This window comes from Phoenix dactylifera, chromosome 10 (assembly GCF_051530095.1).
Source record: "Phoenix dactylifera cultivar Ajwa chromosome 10, Ajwa_hap1_PhDact_Kaust_v1.1, whole genome shotgun sequence".
NCBI classification, from domain to species: domain Eukaryota; kingdom Viridiplantae; phylum Streptophyta; class Magnoliopsida; order Arecales; family Arecaceae; genus Phoenix; species Phoenix dactylifera.
This window is the reverse complement of record NC_143199.1, coordinates 27899616-27920467: the sequence shown is the minus strand read 5'-3', so window position 1 is coordinate 27920467 and position 20852 is coordinate 27899616. Positions and strand designations below refer to the sequence as shown.

The following is a 20852-nucleotide window of genomic DNA, read 5'->3' as shown; positions in this document are numbered from 1 at the left end:
CATGATGCTAATATATGTCGATTTATCTCATTTTGATGCTAAACGTGCAAGGAAACACGTGTTGGTTTTTCTCGATACGAGTACGACCGAACCCCATCTTGATAGAATATCTCTTCAGGTATTCTAGCTTCCCCACCTTTTCCAAGTTCATCCCGAAAAAAGATGCCTTTAACCACCAAGGTGGTAGTTCAGCTGGAACGGGGCTCTGTTTCCAACCAAGAGGTTCCAGGTTCGAAACGCGCGGGCGTCGATTAAATCTGGGGACCGAATGCCCCGCGCCTGGACTCGGGGTCTGGAAATGCATCTGGTCCGGGTGGGAGCCTTGGTGGTGCCAGGTGTGACGTACTCACACGTTGGGTCAGGGTCGGGTTGCCGAACTGGCCCACGGGTGGGGAGGGTATTGAGTAAAACCGGTCGGGGTGCCCAACACACGGCCATTTCTGCCCGTATCGAACATTCTCCTGGCGGGTTGGGGGCCCAGTGGGGGTTGCTACGCGGGGTTGGGCTTGTCCCTCCCCCTCCCTTCCCTTTTTTTTTTTTTTTTTTTTTACCAAAAAAAAAAAAAAGATGCCTTTATCCTTTCTTTTCTTGCGATTTGCCGGCCCACACGTAGTGTAGCATCTCTGAAAGGTGAGAGGCAGGACTAGAGGGAGTATGCACTACGTAGTGTATGCTGCCGCTTAGCAAGCATAGTATTGCTGCTGATCTTCGGGATGTGGACAGCTTCCGTCAATCTGCAAGGCAATAAACAAGCTTGGGTAACTCATCGGAGCTTTGCTTTGGTCGGACCCTTGAATGCTTAAATCAGAGAGGAGTCTTCTTCAGCTAAAGATTGATCAGTTACCTTTTATAGAGGGTATTAATAGTTGAGGGATACGAAATTTCTGGAGATTGTGTTCCACCAAGGATGCTACGATCGTTGGAGGTTCCACTATAATCGTATGAGATCCGACTGTAATCCTCTCGGATATGCTAGGACGACTTAGGATCATACAATACTAATAACAGAACATGTCGTAACCATTTGAGTGAGTAGGTGCTAGTCGTAATTTGTGCCTTTGGTTGCCGCCCAAAATGAGATTCGTGCCTTGGTTGTCGCCCAAGATAAGAGGACCAAAGTTGTGCTCGTTGCCAAGGCAAGTAGTCGTCTGACCAAGCCGGAAAACTCGACCTCGGAGGTTGGTTGCTTCTGCTATGCTTGGCTTTGATCGTCTGGTTGTCACCGAAGCCTGATTCGGTCTGATCATGTTGAGCAGATGTCGAAGTTGATACTTTGACTGTGAGCTAATTGAATCTGATCACGCTACGTCACTATGCCCATCTGATGCCATATCGCATTATAATTCATATCCCTTTGAACTTCACAATGCCCAAACCACCCTAGTCACGAGTCCCGAAAACTTGGTACCATGCAACCAAAAACATTGCCTTGCCATCAAATTGCTGCGTCCCTGCAAGAGGGCTCACCTGACTTTGTCTATTCTATTAAAGAATTGTTCTGGGATCAAAAAGGCAGTTAAAATACATCAGTAAGAAGAAAAGAAGATCATTGAAGGCGTTAATACCCGGCCAATCCAAAACAGGGTCCCCGTCGTGCAGTCACAGCTGCCAATCATGGAGGGAAAGGACCAACTACTTTATGGCCGGAACTTTCATCCTGCAATTAAGAATTTCTGCCGATACACCCCGCATTCACCCCCTCCCCCAATCAATATTAAAGAGCCTTTAACGAAATTAAACATGCGACCTTTGTTTATCAAGAAAAAAAAAAAAAAAAGACATTTTAGGTCGTAACAGAGCAATCTTACTATTATGCAAAGCTCACTATTTTCGGAAGCCTCGTGCACTGGATCGATTCTTAATTCTTTTTTAGCAAGACTGACTTTCAAATCAGAGAAGCCTTCAAAGCATAGCAATAAGAGTTTCAAAATAGCACATATCCCCTGTGGCATGCGATTTGCATGGTAGAGAGTAGTATAGTCCTCAATGATTGCCATGTCGTCCGGTCATGAAGACAGATGGCTATCAAATAGGGATGACATTGCTTGCAAAACATAGCAAGTTTTATGTGCCATACATCATGCTCTGTTGGTTAGCCATTTGTCTCGATGTAGTAGCCATGCATCCAGAGTTGTACCATTCTTTGCGGTGCAAAATGCACACTGTAAAGGACCTAGGTCATTTCAAAAATACTATATATTTCTCCTATTCTACACAAAATAGCAAGTTGCCATGCGATATGGAACTTTATTTCCAAAGTGGGCTTATAACAACCAGACCTCATATGAAAAAACTAATCGAAAGATATTATTTGTATTCCTTGATCTTATATAAGTATTCAAGATCTTCCCAACGAATAACCGATATAGGACTAAACGTACGCCTACACGGATTCTCACATACTTCTCCTATTTAAGCTCCTACATTTTTGCCAAACTAAGCATCCAAATACCATAATCAGCTCATAGTCAGCTCAAATATACTCGTGTTGCAGTATCCCCTAGTCTACATAGGTTATAGATCGGTTCGCTATGATATTCAAGATCTATCCAGTAAATAACCGATGTAGAACTAAACACACGCCCGTATAGATCCAAGTAGGGCTGCACTGTATCGCTGGACAAACTTGGTGGCTTGTATTTGATCCGTGATATAATTGAAAGTATCCAGTGGGGCACAGGGTATCTAGAGCAAGAGATGCATCTGGATTCAAAGTTCTCTCTCTAGAGAACTACATTCCCTGTTGGCTGGTGGAAACTTTAGAGGAAAAAGAATATCGAATGCAGATATTTATGCCATTTGTTTCTTTGGGGTTTTGTTTGCTGGTGGGGAAGGCTGGAAGCATGCGATACGATCGGTACCAGGTTCTTCGGTTTTTTGTCCTACTAGTCATGAGTGATTCTTCCCAAGATGGGGAGTCACAGGAATTGGCTTGGTCGAATGGGGTGAGGATTAGGAGATATTATTAGTGAAACAAATTCACCATGAATTCATCATCCGCAAAGGAGATGATATATCAAAAATAACGCTGTCTTTGTTTGGAATTTTCGACACCAAGTTAAATGACATGCCGGATTCTGGTCCATGGCATCATCCCTATAAATTAACTAAGTTTTATCACACATCAAGGATTCAGATCCCAAGGGTAGAGACCATATTAAAATGAGAGCAGAAAGAGACCGTGTTAAATTAAAAACTCGCCAAAGTTAAAACGCTTCTTCATTTCTTCTTTCCATACAAGATATCCCTTTTCTATTCCAATTAAACATAAACAGAAAGAGACCATATTAAAGTGAGAGCTTATATATATATATATATATATATAAAGATTAGAATATATGAGTTGTACTTCATATTATTAACTCTTTGAAAAAAAATAGATGGACTAAGATCCAAAAAAATTGAACATAATTTATATTGTAAAAATATAAATAAATTAAAATTCATGTATTTTGATTGTTCCAACCTAATTATCAAGTAAATATTAAAATGAATGGTTTTAATAGGATGATGCTATATTTTACTGTAATCTAATAATCAAAATCGTGTAAATTTAGACCTATCTATATTTTAGGATACCTAGATTTTAATCCATAAAGTGACTTTTAAATCTATGTAACTTGTTATTTATTTTACTATAGTAGTACAATTGATATTGTTCACTTTTATAATTGATGCATATGTTAGTGACTACAAAAATATATAAATTTTGTTTTTTTTTGTGTAGTATAAATTATTTCAATAGTTTAGATTGTCAATTTGAGTGATTTGTTATTGATTTAAAGTAGTAAAATCCTTTTACAAGAAGTTACGGTGAAGTGTTTAGTCAAACCATATGATATACATACATGTTCGCTCGCCCTTATATACACACATACACCTACACATATGTGTGTGTCTATATATATATTTATTTGTGTATGCATCTATAGTATTGGACTTGGCTACATTCAGGTGATCTCCACTCAAATTCAGATGTAAATTGGATAATATGATTCCACATCGATGATCCGAGCTATTGAATATGATCTACTACCTTTAAACTGCTTATATATCAAAAATTATATAATTTAGAGATTTTTAGCATATGCATTAAATTATCAAAAAAATAAATATAATTTGATATTATTTAAACTGTTCAATTTTATTTTGACTACTTGCTTTCTTTTTTTTTCAAATCACGTGGACACCTCACAATGTCAACATCACATGAAAGTCCATGGATTCCAGCTTGAGAGCTACTTGCTGCTTAGCATTGTATACCTTAATCCAATTCGGTTAGACCAAAATGAAACAAGGGGACAGGGAGTAAGGGTGCAAATGAGTCGGGTTGACACGTAACCTAACCCAACCTGATCCGACCCACTTATACTTGATCCGACTCATTTTAAAGAACCATAAGATCAGGTCGAGTTCTAAAATTGGACCCGTTCCATTCTTGGGGCAAGGTTTGGATTTTTTGAATTCTAACCTGATCCAATTCATTTGAATTTTAGGCAATTTTAGATTTCCAACTTACAACCCGACTTGACCTGAACTCGGTAAACTATTTGAGCCCGCAGGCCGAGGGGTGGCCGCCCCAACCATCCTGCCTGGTGTAATGAGCAGTTCAATCATGTACTTTCTTTCCAATATCTCTAGAATCCTTAAGACATTTTTTTCAAAAGTCTAGGTTCTTCTCAATGGTGAAATAACTTGTCTAATTCCTTTTGCCTTTGGGCTTGTTTTGGACTTTTGACAGACCTATCTCAAGCCCATTTATACTGCCTATAGCTGGCTGCCTAGCTGCAATAATTGCTTTCGCTATGAAACAACTCAACCACGAGTCAAATGCCTTTGGAAATTACTTTTGCCTATACCAAGAGCTTCTTGCAGTAGTCTACATTTGTAAACCTTCTCAGCGTATTTCAACTATGGTAGGATTGGCCATATGGCCAATGCCTGTACTTCGCTCCTACAGGCAAGAAAATAGGGCAGAAGGGAACAATTTGTTGGGTCAAAAGGAAAAGTTTTCAAGGTTTGCTCTATGGCATACATGAATAGATTTTGGTGTTACAGGAGCTTTCTTAGCGCTTGAGGATTGGAGGTCTTATGTCTTACATGTTGAAGTGACTATAATGGAGTAAGATTTAAAGAATCAGCAGTAGTGGAACGCTACATTTTCTCCACTTATATTAGCTGATGGCCTAATGGTATTTAGTAAGGCTTTTTTGCATGGATACCCTTCTAAATATCGAATTTTATATGAATATCCTTCCAAAATTGATATTTGCATGTATACCCTTGTAAAACTCTGTTATTGTATAAATGCCCGTAATATAACGATTGTTCTAACGGTGTTTAAAAAAATCATATTTATATTAATTAAAAATAAAATAAAATTTTAAAATTACGCTATTGTCTTTGTCTTCTTCTCCTGCTATCGGGATCGTGATCTATTTGCATGTCTACCCATTAAGGATATTTTAGTCATTTTAATTTGAAACTGTTAATTTTTTAACGTCGTTAGATAGCATGGGTACATATGCAAAAACAAAAATAAAAAAGTGGTATAATGACAAAACAAGTGTTTTACGAGGGTATACATGCAAATATCAATTTTGAGAGGGTGTTCATGCAAAATCCGATATTTAGGAGGGTATTCATGCAAAAAACTCATTTTGTAATAGGGATCAAAAAAACTTACAATTTGGATGAAAGCAAGTACATGAATATTTTTTTTTAAGGATAATACTCAAGTTGATCATAGGTAAATTGAGAAGTTGCTACTATCATTCCAAAAGAATTTCAGCATTGAAGTTGCTACGGGTAAGCTTGGTGAAGAGAAATTTTAGATAAAATGTTCAACCTCGAATAAATGAGTTATATTTCTTTATTATGAATTATAACATGACCCAATCCAAATCTGACCTAAATCCGAACCAAGATCCGAATTTTTTGGATTGAAACCGAGTTATACATGAACCCAATCCAACCTAAATGACTCATTGGGTTAAAAATTGTAGCCATGAACCTGATCAAAACCGATCTTTTATTGGATTGGATCTTTGGGTCTAATATTAAAATCCAAATAAAAAATTGAGTTGGATCGGATCACTTATGACCCAGACGAGACCTGACCCATTTGCACCCGCGAGGGTGACAAATAACGCCCCACTCCTCCCCTCCTCTTCCAGCACTCTCCTCGTTCTGGAACCTTGAGAGGCTTTTCCTTCGGCCATCCTCTCTCTCTCTCTCTCTCTCTCTCTGTGTGTGTGTGTGTGTGTGTTCGTTCCTCGGAACAAGTGCCCACCAACAACAACAATAGCAGCAATAATAGAGGGATCTCCACCTCCTCCTCCTCTTCCACCAGGTCTTCTTCTTCTCCCCCTTCTACTCCACCCGAGACTCCAAGGAGAAGCATGGAAGAAATTTGGAAGGATATCAGCCTCAGCACTCTCCACCAGGGCCTGGAGGCCAAATCCACCTCGACCACCTCCTTCAACGGCATCGTCCTTCAAGACCTCCTGGCTGGGGCCTTTAAAAAGCCACCCCCTGTTTCGGCTCCTCTTAATAAGCTTCCCCTGCCTCCCTTCGCTGGCCTCAGCCTGAACTCTGGCCACCTCGTGGTCTATCCCAACTCCAGCAATTCTGATACTAATGGTGCTGCTTCCTCCGCAGGCCTCGTCGCCTGCGGCTCCAAGAAGAGAGCATTAGAGCAGCAACTGGAAGCGAGCTTGGGCCATGGCAGTGGCGCCGATGGACGGAAGAAGAGGATGATCAAAAACCGGGAGTCGGCGGCTCGTTCTCGAGCAAGAAAACAGGCATCACCTCTCTCTCTCCTTCTCCTGTGTATTCCTCCCTTGCTCTTCGTTGCTGTTTTCCTGGCTTGGCTAATCTTAGAAATCATTGATCTTAGGTAGATAAGAAACGAGTTTGTCTTGTCTTGATCAAAGTTTTGATCTTTGCATAACTTTTGGGGTGGGGAACAGGCTTATACACATGAGCTGCAGCGTGAGGTTGCTCGTTTGCTAGATGAGAACAGAAAGCTGAAGAGAATGTTTGAGGAGGTAATTTCTAAGCATCCCATCTCCTCTCTTCCTCTCCCTCTCTCTCTCTCTCTCTCTCAAAACTTATTTCCATTTCTTGATTACTTATTAGTGTTTTGTGCTGATTGCTGTGTGGTGTACAGTTACGTTTGGCGATGGAAGCTCAGGTACCTGCAGCCAAGCGCACGCTGCAGAGGACCTCAACAGCTCCATTTTGAGGGGTTAAAAAAGATAAAACGAAGAGTGGGGTTGTGGAAGCCTCTTTCGAAAAGAACACGACAGTTGGAATATCTTTTAAGTCCCTGTATCTCTCTTTATTCCTCCCACCCCAATCCCTTCGCCACCCCACCATTTCCTCTCCCATGTACTTGCTTACAGACCTTATGCATTATATTTCTTCCCATATGGGTTGTGCTTCCTTTGTTTGCTCTAATTGATGAAAGCAGCAGCAGCAGCAGCAGCTGCAGCTGCTATGGAGGCAGGTTGCTGCTGCAGATTCATAAAGTGTAATTTAATTGATTTGCTCTGATTGATGAAACCAGGGACGTCCCACTTTATATGCTAGCTTCTCTTCCGCAGATAATGAGGAGCCCTGGACAAAGTTTGGAAGTATTTATCAAGGACACGTGTGATCTGCATGAAGAATTTTCAATTATTGGAATATTTTTTTCTTAAAAGCTGATGATTGATATACGATGCGCGAAAAAATAATTTTTACATATTAGGTTGGTTGATCATAAAAAAGTGATACATTTCGGAGTGACATTTGTTGAGTTGAATATCTAGTTTTCTAGAAAAGTTATATAAAATACCTGTTATATTTTTAATAAAGGAAAAAAATCTTATCCTATGGCCTATTCTATCTTGAAGCTTAATGATATTTTGCTTTACCGTATGCCCACCCCTCTTTTATAACAAGAGAAGGCATCATCTTCCTTAATGTGCAGCCTAAATCAAAAACGATGTGAGTCAGTTTCCACTTCTATCTTACTCACATTAATCCTATTCAGACTCATTTAAAGACATGGTATAGGAACAAAAACCATAAAATCAAAAAAGAAAGAAAACTCCTGCAAGCAGAGTCATCAAGTCTTGAGATTAAAAAAATAATAAAAAGAAAGAAAATCATCCTCTTTTATCCTCATTTCCAGGACGTCTTTAAATGAGCAGGTGATATATACTTAGCAAATTATCTAGCAACTCAATAGATATCTCTAAGTAAATTGATAGATAGTTTTCAAAATATTATGTTCACCAGTATACACTACATGGTCAGGTGATACACACTTGTTGACTTTTTGATACATACTAAAAGCTTTTTTGATACACACCTAACAGTAATCAAATACATATTTTTAGATAAATCGATACGCAGCTTCCAAAATATGCTTTTTACTAGTACGTACTATATGGCAAGATGATACACACCAAGCAAATTAATTATCTAGCAAGCCTATACATGCCTTTAGTAAATCAACTTACAGTTCTCAAAATATAGTGTTTATTATCATCGATACACAATGCATATAGTTTTCTAATTTTGTTCAACATAAGAAATTATAAATGCACCATTCCTTAGATTTTATGAGCTTTAGGGTGCAAATATCCTGGGGCATCAAGAGAAATGTGGCAAAATAGTAAGTTCATCTCATATTTTCTTCTCCAGTGCCCACCTTATATGATTTTTGTTCACGGCGTAGAAGCCACTATCCCAACAGTCAGAGTGGCCAGTGTTGCGGGGTTTCGCCCCGGCAATAGCCCCACCGCCTGGACAGAGAAAGCGACTGCGTCCCTCCCGAGGTTTTTTCCGCTCTGGGGGGTTCGTGGATCGTAACCTGCGGGGGTCCGCGTAGGTACTACCCTTTTTTTGACAGGAGCCACCGGCCCCCCCTCACGGTTTTGCCCCAAAAGGCGTCTCGAGAGGAAAGGTTTTGGCCTCCTCATTATAAGGCACAGACCTTTTCCGCTATCCGACGATGTGGGATTAAATTCGAGAACCCGGGGTTCGTGGATCGTAGCATGCGGAGGTCCGCATAGGTACTGTCCTTTTTTTGACAAGAGCCACCAGCCCCCCTCACGGTTTTGCCCCAAAAGGCGCTTCGAGAGGAAAGGTTTTGGCCTCCTCATTATAAGACACAAACCTTTCCGCTATCCGGCGATGTGGGACTAAATTCGAGAACCCATCCCACAACAGCCAGTGATTCATCATAGGTGAGAAGCTAGGACATGTTGGCGAGAGGTGTAGGAGGATTGGAAAGGGACTGAAATGTTAAAGGTTAGGATAGGATAACGGTAGGGGATTGATGCGGGATTGACAAGATTAAGTTTTGAGCAAAATGGGATGGGTGGTTAAGTCAGTGGACCGGTGGATGTAATTTGTTTTAAAAGGAGTATAGATATTAAAAGCTACCATGCAGTGGGTCAGTTGTGAGAAGAGAGGGGGAGGTAAGGAGGACAATACAGTTTATAAAGAAAGGTCTTCGGCCCGGGCAGGGGGTAGTAGGAAAGGGTAAAGAATATATTACATTAGTGAATGATAAACATAGAAGAAGAAAATGGTTCCTTTTTTTTTTTTTTTTAGTATATCAACTGCTCACACTGATCTTGTATGAGCACAGCTAACTACATTACTAGCAAGAAGGCTGCACAAAAAAGAAGGAACAGATGCCTGCTGGGTCCAAAAGGAATTCTTCAAAATGATGGACAGCAAATGAGGCGACCCAATCAACAGCTTTATTTGTCTTCCGAAATATATGCCTGACCTAGAAAGCACGACACTTCTGCAACATCCGTCATGTGTCGCCTAAAAGCAGGTGCTCTGCCTCCCCCCATCCCTCCTTCAGTAAGCGCTCAATCAACGAGGCTGAGTTCCCGACTGGAGTATTTCCTTTTCGGTTGGTTTCCAAAAATAGGGAAACCAAAGCATCCCCTTTTCGCCCAAAATCCAACGATCATCGGCCGGAATCGAGGCTCCAAGAAGTCCAGAAGAAAGAGGAGAAGGATAGGTCAAAGCTAGCTAGATCCTTACCTGGTTTCCAACGGCGAATAGCAACGACGTCTATAGCGGCTGACATTTGGAGAGAAAAACTAAAGAAATACTCTGGCGGTGAGCTTCGTTCAGGGTTGGATCTCCGATGGGATGGACATAATGATGGGAGGAGCTCTAAATAAAGCTCGGTTGCAACTAGAATCCTACTTCGAGTCAAATTTTGTCAGCCGAACTTAAAAAAAAAAAAAATGACTTCCATCGAATTTTTTTTCTCTGTGCATGCACAACATATGCATTATTATTATTTTTTATTTGGGCTAAAAGGATCAGGCTGGTCAAGCGGACTGAGTTCAAGAAAGGCTCAGTGATAAGATTTAGTAGAAAGAAATGACTGATTCATAGACCAACTATTTTTTATATTATAAAATATTAAGTGCTGCCGTTGTGGAACATTGGAGCATGATGAATGGATTGGACTCCTGTCCGAGCATCATCGGATTCCAAACTAGGGCTGTCCCCCATCCAACAAACTGCGCACGATTACGCTTTCCATGGAGGCAGGCTGGGTCTCATCAACTTAAAGATCCCTACGGTGAAGAAAGTTCCGATTCAAAGAACATTTCAGAATAAAAAATTCTGAGAAAAAAATCATTACCTATAACATACTGCATCTTTAATTTATTATTTTAAGATATTCTCAGTTATACCTCTAAAAACTTGCGGTTCGTTTCCAAGTTCTAAGAGGGGAAAAGAGAACAAACCCCGAATGGCCCATCTTTTTTATAAATTATCTCAGTTTCCTTTGAATCAGAATCCATGAGAAAGCTGCATTCTTGCCACTGAGATGGTAGCCTAGTAGGAGCGTGGCCTTACTTTCAACCAAGTGGTTACAAGTTCGAAATGCACGGACGCCGTTTAAATTATAGAGACGGGATGCTTCCTTCTCGGACACGGGGTCTGCAAGAGCGTATCGCTCTTCTAGTAGCCTCGATGGTGCTAGGTGTGACATACTCACACGTGGTATTCGTGTCGGAGCCCAGAGAGGTAACCGAATTGGACCCACGAGTGGAGAGGGTATGAGTAAAACCGGCCGGGATGCTTAACACACGGTCATTTCTATCCGCATCGAACATTCTCCTGACGGAATGGGAGCCCAGTGGGAGCTGTTACGCGGCGGTGGGCTTGTCCCTCCCCCCCTCCTTTTTCTTTTGGTCCAGCAAAAACAAAAAAAAAAAAAAAAAAAGCATCTTTTTCAATTAAATAACAGTGGGGCCCATCTTCAGAAAATATCTCCGGAATCATCGCATGGGTCCTCTCACAGTCGCATGAGATCTACGGATCCGCCGGTGGTGGATATGTGCCATCCTTTTATTTGTGCTACAAACGGTTGTGCGTCATCTTTAGCACCACACCCCACCGGCCTCTTTTGCTAGCCCATTGAACGCTCGACACCCAACTGATACCAAAGTTCGTATTGTTCTATGCTCGCATCCCTTTTGATCTTTACATAAAGTTGGTTCCTGTTGATGCCCACATCCTACTCGGCGTTGAAAGCCCAGATCAATTCGCTTGGTCCACAATTATATAAAACAGGGCATCAGTCCATTGCAGAAAGTCGCGGATCTACATATAAAAAGAAGAAAAAGCCCAACGAGGTAGTTCTGGCCTCAGAAAGGGCTTTGGAATAACAACGAAAAGATATACTTGGTGGAGTTCACGTGCTTGATACCACTGTTATTGTCACAGAGCTAAGAGTTGCTTGGAAGGGTATTAAACATGCGATCTAAAAAACTCTACATAGATGGAGGTTTAATGACCAATAAACTGGATTAATAGGATAATAGGACAGCTCTTTTATGCTCATCCTTTATTAATTAATATTTGGAGGATGTCGGATTTCTTGGTGTATTTTTATGTTAGCATGCTTATTGTAAAAATAATACTGCTGCGAATTAGATGGTTTTTTATGTGGCCGTTCACATCATCGACAAGTTTTATCCTTGCTTCCCTTCTACTCTCATCTGGTATGAGACATCATTTTACCAAGATCTTTTGCAGTTTTAGGCTCCTTCAAGGACTTCCATCACAACAAAGTAAAAAGGAACAAACTTTACTACTATTCTTTCATTTTTGCTTTTCTTTCATCTATTCATGTATTTATTATTTATAATTGTTGGTTTTTTTTAAAGTCAGAAACAAATCACAATTAAGCTCGAACCGGTTCGGAGTGCTCATAGACCGGTTTGGTCTGTCAATCCGCCTCGACCCTGGTATTCCCCCGACCCCGCTCCATGGTCGGCGCTCGATATTAGCTCGCAAAAGAACCTGTTGCACCCGAAAACCCGAGCAAAAAGAAGAAGGAAAAAAAAACGAAGAAAGAGTGATGCAGAGCCACACTCCGCCGGTGATGCCGTCACCGGCTAGGCTCGGCCTGACCAACGCCCACTCCCCCTCCCTCCCTCCAAACCCCGGTCACAACCCTAATCCTAACCCTAACCCTAAACCCGCTCCCTCCTCCTCGGTCTCCTCCTCCGCCACCGCCCCCACCGCTGGCCACCACCACCCGGTCACCGCCGCTACCACCACCTCCTCCGCCCTTCTCTCCCTCCTCCCTCCTCTTCCCCGCGGCCAGGCCCTCCTCGCCCAGATGGCCTCCCTCGCCACCAAGCTATTCGACGTCTCCCCCCACCGCGCCCACTGGCTCGCCTCCTTCCGCGGCTCCCTCCCCTCCTTCCTCCCCTCTGCCTCGGCCTCCGCCACCCCCCTCTCCTCCTCCTGCTCCTCCTCCACCTCTGCGGCCCCCTCGTCCGCCAAGGAGGTCGTCGCCCTCTTCACCGCCCTTCAAACCCAGATCTTCGAATCTGTCGCCGAGCTCCAGGAGATCCTTGACCTCCAGGACTCCTGCCTCAAGATCGCTGGCGAGATCCGTGCCAAGGACTCCACCCTCCTCTCCTTCACCAAAAAGATCCGAGAAGCCGAGCAGGTGCTCGACCAATTGGTCGACGACTACTCCGACTACCGCCGCGACCCCAAGCGCCCCAAATCCGACAAGGATTCCTTCGATTCCGGCTACTCCACTTCTCTCCGTTCCTCATTAGATCTCCAGGAGATCCTTTCCTACGCCCATCGGATTAGTTACACCACATTCGCCCCGCCGGAGCACGGCGCCGGGCTGGCCCCTCTACGTGGCGCCCTCCCTCCGGCGCCGCAGGAGAACGAGATGCGTGCTTCACAACTCTACCACTTTGCTGACCTGGACGTCGGGGTGCCAAAGAAGGCGCCGGAGGCGAAGGAGAGGGTGGCGGACGCCCTGGCGGAGGTGCCGCTGATGGAGCCGACCCCGCCGAGGGAAGAGGTCCCGGTGCCTATTCCGCCGCCAATGCTGCCGATTACTGTTCCGCCTGGGTGGAGGAAAGGGATGCCGGTGGAGCTGCCGAGCGAGCTCCCGCCGCCCCCACCTGGATGGAAGCCTGGGGACCCCATCACTTTGCCGTTGGATGGGGTTGTGGTTGGTAATAGGGAGGAGCAGCGGGTTGGTGGGGTTCCGGGAATACCTGGCATGCCTGCACCGCCGCCAAAGGCGCCGGAGGCGATACAGGTCAAGTATGTGCAGCTTGATATCAATCCAGACCAGGATGATTACAGTAGCGATTATAGCAGTGATGTGGGGAGCTCGGACGAGGATGATGAAGATTGATCATTTGGGTAAGCTTTGGTTTTGAAAGAATCATGCTAACATGTTGTTTTTTATTTGAACTTTAGTTACAAGTGTTTTCTGACTATGTTGAATGCTGTTCTTCAACCTTATGATCTGGATTTTAGGCTTTTATCTTTGTCTGAGGTTGTCAAATTGATTAGAACCATCATATGCTTTATATATCAAATTCCTTATTTCCGAAAATGGCATGAGATCTGATTGTCTTTCAATTTTAAAGCTATCATATGTCATTTCATCAATGCTATTTCTGAATATATGATTGGCAAGGTAATGCAGCAATTTTGGTTTGGCATGATCTGAGAAGAATCAAATTAACACGTATTTATCTGATTAAGATTTCACCATTTGCTGTCTGCACCTTTGCTTCTAGAAACTATGCCGAAGAAGGTTAAAAAAATGTCAGTTAGCTAATAACAATGTGATTGCTAGGATTAATAAGTTTTTGTATTTCTTTAGCTTGCTAGTACCATGCTTTATTTTAGCTGGGTGGATTGTCTTGCTAGGTTAGCCTGTGACACAATCCCCTATTGTGAATGAAGAGAAATGGAAGTTGTGATGCCTACTAATGATTAAGGATATTGTCAGCGGCAAACAGTAACATTTGAAGTAAGCTCTGGACCAACTTGAAAATGAAGTAGATGGAGGGTTGAGATCAAGAAGGAATCTGGTAAAATAGATGGCTGGTTGCAACCAATATACTGAAAGTTTCACTGTGAGTTCACTAAAAATTAGTTAAATTGATGGATTAGAATCATGAAAGCACAGGAACTTTTGAATTGAGATATTATTTCAAAACATCTCTTATGACATGATGTATTATCTTTTCCTTCTTTGGTGGCTGAGAGAGGTATAGTTCATGTTCCATATGTGTCATTAATTATGCAATGTGTAGATACTTGGGGGGAAGATTTGTGTGCAGGAACTTGGAATGGATGCAATGTAATGTGATTATGTATATTTAGAAATCATCATAGAAATAGGCAGGTGATGAATTGAAGAAAGAAAAGAAGGAGACAGGGTAAAGAGAAGAAGAAGAAGGTGACAAAGAAGAAAGGTTAAAGAGAAGGAGAAGAAGAAAAAGGAGAAGAAGAAGAAGAGGAGGAGGAGGAGAGGAAGAAGAAAAAGAAGGAGAAGAAGGTGATGAAGAAGAAGAAGGTGACAAAGAAGAAGAAGAAGATGGAGAAGAGGAAGAAGAAGGAGAAGAAGGATTAGACCTAAGGTTTAATCTTCTGTTTTAGTTGACATATTATACTATTAGCTTCTAAGATCATGAGTTGCAGAGTCAGATTGTGCTCATTGGAAAATTTGAGCTTTGATGAATACTACTACGTTTTTAAAAGATCTGATGAAGGATTGACCATTTTAGATGCCATTGGGTTGCTAGCGTCGTAAGTGAAGGAGAGGATTCAAAGAAGGCTTCTGAGATTCAACCAGAAAAAAAGAAAAAGGCAAAGGGCTGCTAACACTTGGCATCACGTGGTCATTTTATTATGCCTTTCAGTTACTTGATAAACCTATCATCCATTTAGGAAAAGGAGTTTAACTTTGTATTCTGTGTTTCTGAGCTTTACCGGTTGCAAAGTTATAGTGGAGAGAGAAAAGAAACATTAGGATGGTTACATGGACCAAGCCTTGTACTTAGGAATCACAGCTATTCAGGACTTAAGGCTTAGATAGGATTAAGTAGAGGTTTGAACAGGTTGAATTTGTCAGTCCAGCAAAATATGTATCCAAATTAACTTGATAATCTAATTGTTTTAGATTTAAACATTAGTTATTAGATCCAATTTTTGGTTCATTGTACTCGGATATTTAGTAGGTCTAACGTATAGTTTGAAAATTATTGTTTTTCTTGATTTTTTTTATTTCACTATGTATATTTTAATCATAATACAAACTTGTTATAATAGCGCACATAGCTTAATAATTATGCATGGTTGAAGATGGGACTGAGTAGAGCTCTGAACAGGTTGCTTTTAAGTTGTGACAAAATCCAAACCTGAACCCATTAAGCTAATTGGTTTTGGATCCTTGGTTTATTGATCAGATTTGATTTTGGTTCGGATTCATTGTTGGGGAATCAACAACTCTAGAATTTAGTTAAAAATTGCTGATTTATTGAATTTTTCCTCCAATACCTTTGCTTTTGTCATAAAAGAATATTATAGTAGTGGAGTGATTAACTTAGTGATTAGAATGTTCCCATTTATAATGTAATATGCATCGTTATGATAGTAATTTCCACATTATAGAAAAACACAACCATGTTTTATCTGTTCAAACTCTTATCTTAAGTTTGATGGCATTTTTCTAATATAATAGATTTTAGTAAGTTAAAAGGGAAAGTGCAAATATAAAGTTTATACAGCAAGGTTTTTGAATTCCTACAAAGATGTATTAAATTTGTGCTAAGTTGTTGCTGAATTGTTTATTGGCTGTCAATTAATGTTTAGCCATAGCCAAAGTCAACTTATCATTCGGGAGGATTTCTTTGGACCCAGTAGGCTTCTATTCCCTCTGTTTTGTGTAGCCTTATTGCTAATGATGCTGCTAGCTGTACTCACGCAAGAGCAATATGAGTAGCCGATGTACCAAAAAAAAAAAAAAAAGAAGCTTACTGGATTTACTTCTCATACTAACAAAAGAGTCAGATGGTGCTTTCTTGCTAGGAAGACCACCATGTTAATGTCTGACCGGCCTGTCATGCTAATCTGCTGTAAGACCATGCCATTCAGATCCCTTTCCTCGTATCATACAATGTGAAGCAGAATACTGTTCTATGCTGTCAAGCTGCGGACTGGATCTCTAGACGGTGATGAATCTTTCTCAGGGATGCCCATTGGGTTATATGATTATAGTTTACTTGTGAGTAGTTTATTTCCATAAAAATTTCCTTATTATTTACCCGCAATATGTTGTTTTTAATCATCATTTGCACCATTATCTTCAATAGAATTAAATTTTACTATTTGCCTTGGTGCTATAGCCCTCTTGAGCCATTAATTTGTTGTGCCTCTGAAGATCAAGGACACTCCATGTCTGATTTGTTGGAATTACAATCTGGGTATCAGATTCTCATTTCAGCCTATTCCTGTGTTTGGTGGTTAATATAGACATGGAAATGAATCCCTTGGATGCGAAATTCCCATAAAAGGGGCATAGCAATACATGGGGAACTTGGATATTGTTTTTGCTAGATGTCAGATAATAGCACGGGGATAAAAAAATAATAATAAAATGTTCCACCATATAAGACAATACCTGGGACTGTTCTTATGTCCATTGTTGACCTGACCAAAGTTTCTTAACCATTGACTGCCGGTTGCATCAATAAAGGTTGGGCTTGGATCAAATTCCACCGAATCAAGGTTGGGTCTTCATCACTAAACATCCAAACAAGGTGGGGAGAGAGAGAGAGAGAGAGAGAGAGAGATATTCTTCTGGATTGAGAGGGAAAGAGGGGTGACAGCATGAAGCTGTGAATGGATTACTTTTGAGAGAGAGAGAGAGAGAGAGAGAGAGAGAGAGAGAGAGAGAGAGATGTCCTGGATTGAGAGGGAGAGAGGGGGGACATCATGGAGCTGTGAATGGATTGCTTGATCACAGTGTGGGTCATTGTGTTGTTTGCACTGCTTCTGTTTGCAGCTCTTTGGTTCAATTTCTCCTTGTGGTGCATTAGTTTGTATCTCAGAAACCGCCTGTCCTGCAATACTGCTCGCATATGGGTTGCCTGCCGTGCGAACATTTTTGTCCTGGTCAATCTACTTTCTTTTCTAGATGCATCAAAAACATGATAGGATGTTCTCTTCTACTGAAAACGTTGGTTCAGGTAATCAATCTTGTCATGTTATTAGAACCTAGAACCTTGAGTCCCTGGCTCCATTGCATCCTGTATTCCGAGGATACCATTTGGCGAGGTCCTGCATATTTATGTCTTTTCGGTTTTCAGTTTCTTTCTAATTATAAAAGATTAATTATAATTTAAAAGAGTTGTAAATATATAAGAATTCTAATTAGAAAAAGGAAACTTGAAAATTCTTAGTAAAAGATCATGTGGAAGGATATCAACAAAATAGAAAAATAGTTTTTCTCAAGTGAAGGGGTCAAGACGTGCATGGGAAAGAGATAAATATTGTAGTTCTTTTTTTTGAACACCTGTTTTTCAGACTCTTTAGGACCAGCTGTATGTAGGAGACAGATTAATTAGACAAGAATCTGACCACTGATAAATCTAAGAGGTCGCCACGAATAATGGCAATTATTTTTGCTAACGGGCCTTGGATCTGCTAATTGACACACATTCCCTTAGCACCTGCACTAGTGGTATTAAGTTCCAAATTCAAATGGCAGGCAGGCAACAATCCCACCATATTTCTCAGAAATGAAAAATAAAAATCACATTATTTTAATCTATGAATGTTACAATCAATTATAAAATCAATCAACAGATGCAATTTATCTTATCATAATTCATATGGTGAAGAGTCAGTGCTTTAACTTTATTGTATGCCACCGATTTTATGTTGCTCTGCACAGTGCAAACTCATCTAAATTCTTCGCTGTAACCTTTCCCTTCTCTTTTTCATGTGCTTGGGTAATTCTCTAGGACTAAATGCTTGCATTTCTTCCTCAATTTTTAGTGCCATGCAAGATTTTTTACATCTCTTAATATTCTTGCAACCCCACATGGTCCTACCATCCTTATTGTGTCTGCATGCTTGCCCACTACTTGAAAACTGTCCTCTCTTCTTTCTACATTGCCTTACCTGGGTGCATTCCATGAGAAAGTCTTGTAATTAGTCATGGACTAGTGCTTTACGTTGTAGAGATTTTCTGGCTGCTCTGATGTCTGAAGAGTAAAAATTTGCCATGCAATAGCCATGATTAGAAAAGCTCTATCTTATTTGGTCTGTTGTTTGACTGCCCTATATGACTATATATTACTTCAGTGTCCAACAATGATTTTGTTTTCGTTTGTAGCAATGAATCTGCTGCACAGAAGAAGTCGTCCTCTTGTGGACTAAGCTTATGTTAAGCAAAGGGAAATCACAAAAGCTCTGTTTTACGTGGTCCACAACTTAAAAGTTCTTCCCACAACTTGAAGTTTCGTCTCTGCTCACCACAGTTCGTGATTTTTCCTTGTAAACATACTGTGATATTTGAGATGGCAAATTCTATGGCCACTGCTGTAAACAACCACGCTGCACCTAGGACTTGTGCTATATCCTTCATGACGACTGCATAGCTGTGCACTAGCCTTCACATAGATAAGGTGGGCAATCACATAGGATCAATGCTTTCACATCATATCATGATTGGAAGTAGTTACTTCTTTGTTGCATTCATCCAATATCTCGCTCTTATACATTTATCCACAATCCTCTCTATAGTCATTTAAGCTTCCTAGTAGTAGTGTTCCATTTTTTTTTCTTTTTTACATGGAATAATTGGATCTCTGGGCACGCGTGTGTGAAATAATATACTAGACGTTTTGTTCCATTTTTAATTATAGATTTTCAATCTATTATTTTTTTCGAGAAGAAATTTCAGGCCTTCCCATTTACTTAATTGGTTGGTCATCTCTTGTATTGATTTTTGTATTTCAGGACCTATCAAGAATGTGAGAACAAAGAATTGTTCTTTTTCTGTGCCATATCTATCCAAAGCTGCCACATGACTAGCTACGTCACAACCTTTACCATCGGTTCCTTCGATACATATCTCCTGCGCTTGTTTATAGTCTTTAGCCAAGTAATTTTATGTTCGTGTAAGTTTGTTCAGCGGAATCATCTTCTCAGTTAACTGATGCTTATAAAAATGTCCGGCTCAAGATAACGTACTCCCCTTTTCTCCTAGCTCCTTCTCAACTAACAAACATGTAGAATAATATGTCATGATATGTGGAATCTGGAGCTCGTCATCATTCCTTTTTTGCTGTATGCATTTTTCCTTTTCCGCATTGTGACTATGGTAAATGTTTTTATCTCTGATGCAAATGTGATTAGTGCTAAGTAGATCAAAAACCAGTATCCCTGAGATCATATTTTCAGTATGTTTGTGACTTCGTGCTGCCTGTGCTAGCCATCTTAAAACCGGGAGCTGATTCTCTGTCTCTGATACTACCACCAATGGACATAACCAGTAGGCCAGCTGGTACCCTGCATTTTATTTTCTTAGTTGATACTCATGTTTCAATAAATTGTCTCAGTATTTTGTTCATAAAGCCAGATGGTTGGTATCCATGTTAATGATACATATTCTCAATAACAGGGTTTTTAGATGTGGAAATATCTGGCATCTTGATGGGTGACTGATATGTCTGAGCTAGACAATCCAAAGAAAACGTAGAAGATGTGTATCTAATTTGTAACCAATCATCATATGAAGTCTGTTCCGAGACTGACCTCTTTTTTGATTACCATGAATGCCACCATAATAATGGGTGCTTGCTCAGAATTCCAGTTTCACCTGACGCAGTGGGGTGGACTTTGGCTATAAAATTAGTTGCATTATAAGCCCAGCATAGATCAGAGCTTGTCCTGATAGCCAAGATTGCAATTTCCGTTCTTGGCATCTGGCATGCTCGCCCACCAAATTCGTGTATCAATTTACTTACCATTTTTAGTTGGTTGTGTTTGACTCCGTACAAGTCAACTAAGAACATGTCTATGTCAACCTTGCTAGGTCGTCGCCCATCTGACATCGAGGTTTCTAAATCTTGGATGAGAATTTTCTAAAGTTGGCTCAAATTTTGCATGAAATGGACCGACGAGTTAATTTAAACAAATCCGGTCCCAGAGACAGTGCAGTGTTTCCATGTGCAGAGCGAGCGTGCTGGTTTATCAATTTCGCTGAGAAGGAGAGCATCATAAAGATCAGTATAAATTCACATCACCGAGGATGCTCGCTCCCAATTATCTTATGGGAAGACTTTAATGAGATACCTCTTCTTTTGAACTTCATTGAGACTCATTTGTGTTTCCAGGAATATTTTTAGCTATTTTATTTTTTAAAGTAGTCAAATCACGATGGTCTCTTATTAGTTGCTTATGTTGTTTTTCGAAATAGCTCTACATCTACTTTTGTAGCATTACGGACAATGTTTTTTGCTTAGGAG

The 20852-nt window shown here is 40.8% G+C and overlaps 2 protein-coding genes across 11 annotated transcripts; both read left to right on the top strand.

Moving 5' to 3' along the window:
- The first annotated feature begins 6401 nt into the window (after window positions 1-6401).
- On the top strand, window positions 6402-7862 carry LOC103724108 (bZIP transcription factor 27). Its single transcript, XM_017846709.5, has 3 exons — window positions 6402-6803; window positions 6972-7049; window positions 7172-7862. Exons 1-3 carry the CDS (start codon window positions 6402-6404, stop codon window positions 7244-7246), a joined length of 555 nt encoding a protein of 184 aa, XP_017702198.1. The 3' UTR covers window positions 7247-7862.
- Window positions 7863-12314: 4452 nt separating this feature from the next.
- LOC103722667 (hydroxyproline-rich glycoprotein family protein) lies at window positions 12315-20777 on the top strand. Of its 10 annotated transcripts, XR_015969437.2 has the most exons (4): window positions 12315-13722; window positions 16189-16600; window positions 18716-19007; window positions 19342-19662. XR_015969437.2 is itself a non-coding variant. In XM_008813362.5 (2 exons), exon 1 carries the CDS (start codon window positions 12401-12403, stop codon window positions 13712-13714), a length of 1314 nt encoding a protein of 437 aa, XP_008811584.3. In that variant the 5' UTR covers window positions 12315-12400; the 3' UTR covers window positions 13715-13722; window positions 20420-20777. The 10 variants fall into 10 exon arrangements, 4 of the variants coding, with proteins under 4 accessions (XP_008811584.3, XP_008811592.3, XP_088561910.2 ...); XR_015969439.2 differs by lacking the exon at window positions 16189-16600; XR_015969438.2 differs by lacking the exon at window positions 18716-19007 and having other exon boundaries at window positions 16471-16600.
- Window positions 20778-20852: the final 75 nt, after the last annotated feature.

Coding starts and splice junctions, on each gene's coding strand:
- LOC103722667 (XM_008813362.5), top strand. CDS start 12,401: ATGCAGAGCCACACTCCGCCGGTGATGCCGTCACCGGCTAGGCTCGGC.
- LOC103724108 (XM_017846709.5), top strand. CDS start 6,402: ATGGAAGAAATTTGGAAGGATATCAGCCTCAGCACTCTCCACCAGGGC. Junction 6,804..6,971: donor GTTCTCGAGCAAGAAAACAG/GCATCACCTCTC, acceptor GGTGGGGAACAG/GCTTATACACATGAGCTGCA. Junction 7,050..7,171: donor TGAAGAGAATGTTTGAGGAG/GTAATTTCTAAG, acceptor TGTGGTGTACAG/TTACGTTTGGCGATGGAAGC.